The following is a 9,313-nucleotide window of genomic DNA, read 5'->3' as shown; positions in this document are numbered from 1 at the left end:
TTCAGTGGAAACCAATGGATAGTTAGCAGGAGTACTGCCTTTACTAATCTAGGTGGGGATCAGAAACTAACTGCAATGTGCTACTGCTAATCTTGGTCAAGATCAAAAAACCAGGAAGATAGTAACAGGAGTGGCCATTCAGTCCCTCAAAACGGGTTTACAACTCAAATGGTGAAAATGACCTCCAAAATATCAATTTCTGTTTTGATCCATTGGTAGGTATTGACATAAAACCACAAAAGGTGACTTAAAAGTGATGTTTAATGCGTTCAATTACATTCAATGTGGTAATAAAAGTGATACAACCCAGGAGCTGCATAATTATTAAGTTTAACAAATAATAGCTACAAAGTGTAATTGAACACCCCAAGCACCATCCTGCATCCAACGTATTTTTGTTTATATTACTATAATTGGTCAGAAAGCATTTATTATGATCCAATAACATGTTCCATCTTGGTCTTTTTATCATATTTATGTGACCTTCAGAACACTTTCTATTCCCATGCAAATTAGACCACACTGAGGCATGCAAAATCTATTTTTTTTCTGCACAAAGGCAAGTTTAGTTAGATTATGAATATATGATCAAAGGTTCACCAATTCAAAACTGGAGTGGTATGAGTTTTACTGCACTTGTGGCTTTCATTAGAGAGATTTAACAGAAGAACATTGCAGCTATGTTCTTTTAGAATTTGCAATACATGCACCTTGATAGAGGGGGCAAAGGACTTTTTGAAAGAATTTAGATATGTGATAAATGGCCTATGCTAACTATGACAATTGGCCCTGAAGTTATGACAATCTGTTTCACAAAACAATTCTGTTCCTATTTGCACTCATATTTCTTGCTCATTAGTTTACCTTCTTTCAATTTCAGAGACATGTCGATTTAGAATTATACTGACGAAAAAATCCTTCATCTGAACACCAAAGTTTGTTGGTATTGGCAGCTTCGGATATATGCAAATCAATGGGAACATCATTCAAGGTAAATGTGCCCATGTGGCTTCAGGAAATGTCACTCAACACTCCACTTGATCTAGAGAACGTTTCACCAAAACACTGCCACAAACTCTTTCTGAAGTAAACATAATGTATACATATTCAAACACAAGTAACAAAAGAAAACAAACAAAATCTAATATAATTAAACTCCATTTCTTCATTTCACATGGACTCAATTTCATACACAAATATATAGTTGAAAGATCCAGCTTTGCAACAAATACAGTGCCACAACCTGACAATTTTAATTCAAAAAACATTGTAAAAATAGTGATTCTTTTCGCTGTTCAGTTCTACCATGAGGAATCTCTGATTTGCCTATGTAGCGACAGCATCGATAAAGTCCACATGCTCTCAATGTTCAAACACCATTTAGTGCACCTGTGGAATAAGATAAATATCACACACGGAAATAAAGGCCTTTCAATTGTAGGTGAATACAATTTAAATTAAGAAGTGGTTGCATGGCTGACAGTCAGATTCCAGTGCAATACAAAGTGATTGTTATTCATGCGCAAATGTTTGTTGTCAAAGAATTTGGGCACAAAGAGGCATAACTCATGAGGGCCAATTCTGATTTTTCCTGACATCCACACTACACTTAAAGACACCCAGAGGGAGGTGGTGGCCATCAGGGGCAGCTGGATAAGGATGAGGGAGTAGGATCTCCAGCTGAGTTTTCACTGCCTAGCACAGTGATGAAGCCATTCCCTGCTCCCCCCAGCTGAAGCGAGGTTATTCATTACTGATAGCAGCTTGAATGTGTGGCTCAGTTACTCGTTGCTGAGTCATAATTTACTTTTATTTTAAATTTAAAAGCATTTTTACTTTGGATGTGTCATGTGGTATGTAATATAATGCAATATGTAGAACATATAGAATCTAATAATCTTATCAAACACCATAACAACCGCTTATGGCCAGACGATGAACCCATGATGTACAATTTCAAAAGAACGGACTTATTTTTGTTATTAATCTAGCTCTAATTCAGTCATGTTAGCATATCCTTAAAACAACCATATCCTTTAAAACATTTCTTTATCGTTCAAATCACACGTAGGAGCATAAGACTTAGGAGGAGTAGGCCATTTGTACCTTCGAGCCTGCTCTGCCATTCGATAAGATCATGGTTGATCCAATTGTGGTCACAACTCCACTTTCCTGTGTCCTCCTTAATCCTTGATTCCCTTTGTCTGTCAAAAAATCTATCTAATTCAGGACTGAATCAATCCAGTGACCCAGCTCCTCTGCTTTCTGGGGAAGAGAATGCCACAGACTGACCACCCGCAGAGAAAAAACAATTTCCTTATCTCCATCTTAAATGGATCCTTTTTTGAAACCGTAAGCCTTAGTTCTAGTCTACCCCACGAGGGGAAACATCGTCCCAGTAACCACCTATCAAGTCCCCTCAATATGTTTCAACACATTGGGTTTTGTTAGACAACATTTTGTTACTGAAGGAGAGCACCAAAATATTGGATTCTGGGATCATCAACCCTAAAATTTCCTAAATCGAGACAATCCTGCAACAAAAAACTCCACGAAAATTTTTTGTTTAAGTTGTGTGCCTTCTTTTGCTGAAAGGGATGACTTTTGAAGGTTCTAACTTCATATTGCAGTTAATCTCATGCATTATCCTAGATAATGAGATGCCCAACCCTGTTCTCCCAAGATGTTCATTCATGTGTACTATCCAGCAAAGGCCATTTGACAACAACCAGATACAAAAATCTTTTAAATGCGTTCACAGTACAGCCAATGTTAAAGATATCATCCTATTCTAGCTGTAATCACCAACTAAGCCATGGTGGGACCTTACGAAAGAGGGTGCTGGCAAAGATAGTAAAGCAACTATAATGCAGTAACAAACCCCACAGGTATAACAGTAGAAAAATCACCTGCTGTGGTCTGTACATTTACTTCCTGGTACTGGATTGCAGATTATCTATCAAAAATGCTGAATGATCACAACATTCTTACGATATTATAACTGTAGCTCTTAAAGTCAAATGAAAGAAACAAAGAAATAAATAGCATTTATATAGAACCTAAATATGTCTCAAACGCTTTACAGCCAATGAAGTATTTCTGAGGTGTAGTCACTGTCACAGTGGAATGGGGCTCATTAAATTAAATCGGACTCCAAACCGTCAATTGACCTATGTTACTAAACTTTTGCTGCCACTTCCAAGATTCGCTGCTATGTGGCTTTGCACCAATGCTATTATTCCAGCATGATGTGCATCAAGGTAAAAATGACTTTTATTATGCTGTCCATCCCTACCACAAAAAGAAGAAACAAACTCCACTTTAAACTAGTGTTCCATATGCCAGTCAAATCATTCAATCACTGTTCTTTAACTTAAATGTTGTGTTAAACTTTGCTCACACTACCCTGCCAAATTCTACCTCCCCCAACAGTTTCTAGCCTCAATCCAAAGTCATAGAATTTACAGTGCAGAAGGAAGCCATTCGGCCCATCGAGTATTCACCGGCCCTTGCAAAGCCCACACCTCTACCCTATCCCTGTATCCCAGTAACCCCAGTTTCCTGTCATGTTATTTTTAGGGAAAATTTTTAAGTCAACATTTTGGATTCAACAGTGCTTATTGCAAATCATCAGTTTTTCAGTTATCATGTTACTTTGTGTTGCAAATCTTTTGGACACTATAGGGCAATCTATCATGGCCAATCCACCTAACCACTTTGGGAGGAAACCGGAGCACCTGGAGGAAACCCACACAGACACGGGAAGAAAGTGCAAACTCCTCACAGACAGTCATCCGAGGCCGGAATTAAACCCAGGTCCCTGGAATCGTGAGGCAGCATGCTAACCACCGTGCCGCCTACATGCCTCTTCATCAATGTGCAAACTTCTCACTTCTTTTCCAAAGGTTTGCTGAGACAGCATGCACAAACTGAAGCCAATCATTGTTATGTGCTTCCATCAGAAACCCAACAGCTGCAATTTAACCATTAACAGTCACACTGTACGGGCATGTCACCCTAGCAGTATCTTAGCTCAGGTGCCATTATAAACTTCCATTGATGCCTCCCCTGCACTTTAGACAACAGTCTACCAGAAGAGCAGTTTGACAATATTAGTTAGATTTTCCCCCAGTTTAGCATTTCTTGGTCTTTTCGAGCCCATCTCAACTGAGCTTCTGTTAGTTTATGTCGCCTCTACACTAGGCATTGCCTTCCATATCCAATCAGCCTTTTCTCTACCTTCCCATTCCAGAACTCAACTTCAAGATGTTGGTTGTTTCAACCACCCCACTCAACGTAGCAGGATTTTGCAAGAGATCCCTTCCCAAGCTACGTTTTTCAAATCTTGAACCAGCCTTTCCCTTACTTTCCACATTCCTGACCAAGCAATTTTGCTCCCCTGTCTGCCCTACTGGTCATGGTTCATGGCCGCACTGTGCTATTTTTCCCTCTCCTCCACTTCATTCTTTACCCTAGTCTCACCTACACTCCTCTCTTCTTTCTCTTCCTCTTTTGCCTTACCATTCAAAGCTTACCCTCCTCCAGTGCCCAAATCTCTCCCATATCTCTACCCCTTTTGCCCCTCCATTCCTCTGCCCATCACCCCTTCACCCTCCTCACATTTCCTTCTCCCTTCTACCACCCATTCCTTCCCTCAACAAGCATCTTTTCTTCCTTGCTCCCTCCTATCCCTCCTTCTCCCACTCCCTCAATTTATTCTATCCCTCCTACATTAGCTCTTTCCCTTTTCCTCTTCTACGTCCTCTCCCACAACTTCTCATTCTCTCAATTCTTTCTCCTTCTCTCTTCTGAGCCCTTCTCCTATCTTCCCATCACCCACCAATTCTCTACTTCTACCATCTTCCCTTCCATATAATTCCCCTCACTTTCTGTGCTGCCCATTGTCCTCCCTCCTATCCCCATTTCCTCCAATCTCCTCTCTAGCTCCATGAATAGGCTTGGAGCCAAGATATTCTTGTAGAATCCAAATGAACGTCGATAAGCAAGTCATTGGTGAGTAGGTGTGGCGTAAAGACACTGATAAGAACTCCTCCATTAATATGCTTATCAGGAGGGGATGATAAAGTGGTGAATCGACAGGTCAGATTTGTTGTTTTTTGTGGATACCTGAATAATTTTCCGCATTGTCAGAAGATGCCAGTGTCATAGATGCATTGGAATTGCTTGGCTAGGAGAGGTAAGTCAATATTTCCTGCATTAAGAGACAGTATATTCAATAATTTAACAACTGTAGACATTGCAGTAACAAGCACAGGATTTTCAAGTATCTTTACAGGTTAGTATTGATATAAACTTTTTTCTATCCTTATAGATTCTTTTAGAGTAGAAATTTTGGAAACCTTTATTCACCTGCATCTTGGTTGGCAAGATTTGGTTCAAAGCACATTGTCAGTATCAGCAATGGAGACATGGTTACCGTTCTGTGTGCTTGCTTTCTCATCTGCAGATTCATGACTATCCTAAAATAGACATTTAAAAATGAAATAAAGCTGACAGACAGGATTGAAAATTGTTTTCCAAAATTGTCAGTGTTAACATGAAATGGTTTGGTAAAGAAAGACCCCAAAGATGAACAGTTCTGGTGATCCAAAACATAAATAGTGTTGATGCAGAAAATTTCAAAATTATTCGGATAAAAACTTACATAGTTCTAAAGCATTTCATGAATAAGTAACATATTAGCTAGTAATTAACTGTTGTGTTGGCTAGGTGAGGTAAGTCAATATTTCCTGCATTAAGAGACAGTATATTCAATAATTACGGGCAGCACGGTAGCATAGTGGTTAGCACAAATGCTTCACAGTTCCAGGGTCCCAGGTTCAAATCCCGGCTTGGGTCACTGCCTGTGTGGAGTCTGCACGTTCTCTCAGTGTGCGCATGGGTTTCCTCCGGGTGCTCCGGTTTCCTCCCACAATCCAAAGATGTGCAGGTTAGGTGGATTGGCCATGCTAAATTGCCCGTAGGGTCCAAATTGCCCTTAGTGTTAGGTGGGGTTTCTGGGTTATGGGGATAAGGGTGGAGGTATGGACTTGGGTAGGGTGCTCTTTCCAAGAGCCAGTGCAGACTCGATGAGTTGAATGGCCTCCTTCTGCACTGTAAATTCTATGAAAAGATATGAAATATTTGAAGGCTGTTCCATTATGTTAAAACTTATACAATGGCAATAAACGCCTTGGGCAGAATGGTAGCACAGTGGTCAGCACTGTTGCTTCACAGCACCAGGGTCCCAGGTTCGATCCCGGCTTGGGTCACTGTCTGTGCGGAGTCTGCACGTTCTCCCCGTGACTGCGTGGGTTTTCTCCGGGTGCTCCGGTTTCCTCCCACAAGTCCCTAAAGACGTGCTTGTCAGGTGAATTGGACATTCTGAATTCTCCCTCTGTGCACCCGAACAGGCGCCGGAATGTGGCGACTAGGGAATTTTTACAGTCACTTCATTGCAGTGTTAACGTAAACCTACTTGTGACACGAATAAAGATTATAATTTCACTTTATAATAACTTATCCATATCTATTATTCTCCAAGTACATCCATTTTCCAAAAAGAGAAAATAATGGAATGCAGGGACTGACACTTGATGCGGCAAGTAGGAATGACACGCAACAGTGACAGATCCAGAATGGAAGGCAAAGAGAGTTTACATGAAGAAAGAAAAAAACTCAAATTTATATATTGCCTTTCACAAACTCAGGGCAAACCAGCATGGTTTGCAGGTGATGAAATATTTTTGAGGTGAAGCTATTGTTGCAATATAGGAAATGTTGTTCGCACATCAAACTCCCATGCAGACAGCAATATGATAATGACCCGACAATCTGTTTTAGTGATAGTCGTTAACAAGCAAAGACAAATTGAAGCACTAAAACGCCAACCGGAACATAGACATCCCTGCATTGTTGCATGTTAAAACGGGACGGAAATTAAGTATGCCTAAATTGTATTGTATATTTTAAAATGGTGGACCCGCACAAGACAGTACTAAGAAAGACTTGGAAAAACTCAGTTCTGACTAAAGGTCACAGATCTGAATGTGAACACTGTTTTTCTTGCTCCACAGATGCTGCCAGACAGATTGTTTCCAGTAGTTGAGGAGTTAAGAATGAGGGGCGACAGATCCAAGATTAAATGGAAGAGATTTGGAACAAAGGGCAGGAGAAACTTCTGACACTGAACGTTGAGCTGGTGGAATGGACTTGTAGGGTCAGCAGTTGAGGCAGAAACTATGTCAACATTCAAGATTAGATTGAATAGTTGGTTGAAGGAAAAGAGGTGATGGGATATGGGAACAGGATGGGCAAATGTGATTAGAACTATTTGCTCATATGGAGGGTAAACACTGACAAGGACTGGTTGGGCCAAATAGCAACTTGTATGTATATAGACAAATTTGGGCATAGTTCAATTTAAAGCATGTCAGTGGCATAGAGCCAGGGAGTGGATGGGACATGGTTATTTAAGCATAATTCCTTATATGTTGTTTCTAATCTACAAAATGATGTGATAAGGCGCCAGCAAGCAGAGACTAGAAAGTTTCCCACAGAGTGGAAACTAGGAGAGCCACCACATTTCCTCATAACATTTTACAACAGTTAGTAGAGGGCGACTAGGATCTGGTCACGCGTTTGTCTCAAGAACAGCGTAAGCCACCGGAAGACTATCGAAGTTAAAAGGGGACTGGTGCAGTGATTAGCACTGGGACTGCGGCGCTGAGGACCCGGGTTCGAAACCCGGCCCTGGGTCACTGTCCGTGTGGAGTTTGCACATTCTCCCGGTGTCTGCGTGGATTTCACCCCCATAATCCAAAGATGTCCTAGTTAGGTGGATTGGCCATGCTAAATTGCCCTTTAATTGGAAAAGAAAAATAATTGGCTACTCTAAATTTATATTTAAAAAAAGAAGTTAAAAGGGGACAAAAATAATACAATAAAGTTTCAATCATAAAAGGACAGGGTCTTATGGAGGACATTCACTGCTAGACTAATCCCTATTCCATTTAACTAGCACAGATTACATAGTTAAAGCATATATTAGAACCATAGATTGCAGAAGTAAGCCATTTGGCCCATCGAATTGGCACCGACCCTCTGAAACCACACACTATCTAAGCCCATCCCCTGCCCTATCCTCGCAACCCCATAACCCCAACTAACCTGCATATCTGCGGTAACTAAGGAGCAATTTAGCATGGCCAATCCACCTAAACTGCACTTTGGACAGTGGGAAGAAACCGGAGAAAACACACGCAGACAAGGGGAGAAAGTGCAATCTCAACACAGACAGTCACCCAAGGCTGGAATTGAACCGTCCTGGCACTGTGAGATAGCAGTGTTAACAACTATGCCACCATACTGCCCTATTGACTAGGATATCAAGGACAGTCTGGCATAAATACTGCACGTTGGAGTTGGAGGCGAGGTATGCAATCTTTCTACCCGACTCCAATATGTCATAATGATAGATACACTGGGGAAATATGTCAAGCCGAAAGGTTGCATTGAAAATGTCTCGAAGTTAATCATGAGAAAATCAAAGCTTTTGAAATTTTCTAGGTAAGGGGAAGAAAACAAATCAGAACCTGAGTTTCTAGATCCCTGATAGGAAGTGCATAGAAGTGAGGCAATGAAAGAATGCGACTCGGAACAGCTACCATCCCATATGTTTCTGTCTAACTCTTGTTTTTCACTTGTGTCTGCTTTCACCTGCATAAAGGCCAATATATTTATAACTTTTCCCATTTTTGGTGAAAGATTGTCAACTGGAAACATTAACTCTGTTTCTATCTCCACAGATGCTGCTGGACCTGCTTAAAGTTTCCAATATTTTCTGCTTCTATTTCAGGTTTCCACATTTTCAGTATTTTGCTTGGGCATTAAGGGCAGCACGGTGGCTCAGTAGTTAGCACTGCTGCCTCACGACGCCAAGGACCCGGGTTTGATCCTGGCCCGGGATCCCAGTCCATGTCGAGGTTGCACATTATCCCCGTTGTCTGAGTGTGTATCACTTCCACAAACCCAAAGATGTGACTTGGCCAAACTAAATTGTCCCTTCATTGGAAATAAAAAATAATTGGGTACTCTTAAATTTAAAAAATAAATTAACACATTTTGCTTTGGCATTAGACTTTCAAGAGGATTCTGTGAAGGAGAAAACCTCAAAAAGAGAACATTGCAGAGCAGAAGAGCAAGAATAGATTTGGTGACTCACGGAGAAAATCATTAGTATGGACTTTACAAAATAAATGATTTCTCTCTGTCCTCCAACATTCTATCACTGTAAGTGATAGAATGTCAAAAT

At 40.7% G+C, this 9,313-nt stretch overlaps 1 protein-coding gene across 4 annotated transcripts in view; it reads right to left on the bottom strand.

Moving 5' to 3' along the window:
• Window positions 1–241: 241 nt before the first annotated feature.
• The window catches only part of LOC119954987 (small integral membrane protein 29-like), a 126,723-nt gene continuing 117,651 nt past the window's right edge, over window positions 242–9,313 (bottom strand). For 3 of the 4 annotated variants that reach the window (XR_005458354.1, XR_005458353.1, XR_005458355.1), the window contains exons 5-7: window positions 5,371–5,480; window positions 5,128–5,212; window positions 242–1,389 (exon numbers count right to left, since the gene is read on the bottom strand). Coding sequence is in view for 1 of the 4 variants with exons in the window: in XM_038780761.1 (XP_038636689.1) it covers window positions 5,397–5,480 (84 nt within the window). In the remaining 3 variants the exon portion in view is untranslated. The remainder of the gene's footprint in view (window positions 1,390–5,127; window positions 5,213–5,370; window positions 5,481–9,313) is intronic. The other variant, XM_038780761.1, reaches the window with a different exon arrangement.

This window comes from Scyliorhinus canicula, chromosome 20, assembly GCF_902713615.1.
Source record: "Scyliorhinus canicula chromosome 20, sScyCan1.1, whole genome shotgun sequence".
Taxonomy (NCBI): domain Eukaryota; kingdom Metazoa; phylum Chordata; class Chondrichthyes; order Carcharhiniformes; family Scyliorhinidae; genus Scyliorhinus; species Scyliorhinus canicula.
The sequence above is the reverse complement of the archived record's forward strand: the minus strand, read 5'-3'. Positions and strand labels throughout refer to the sequence as shown.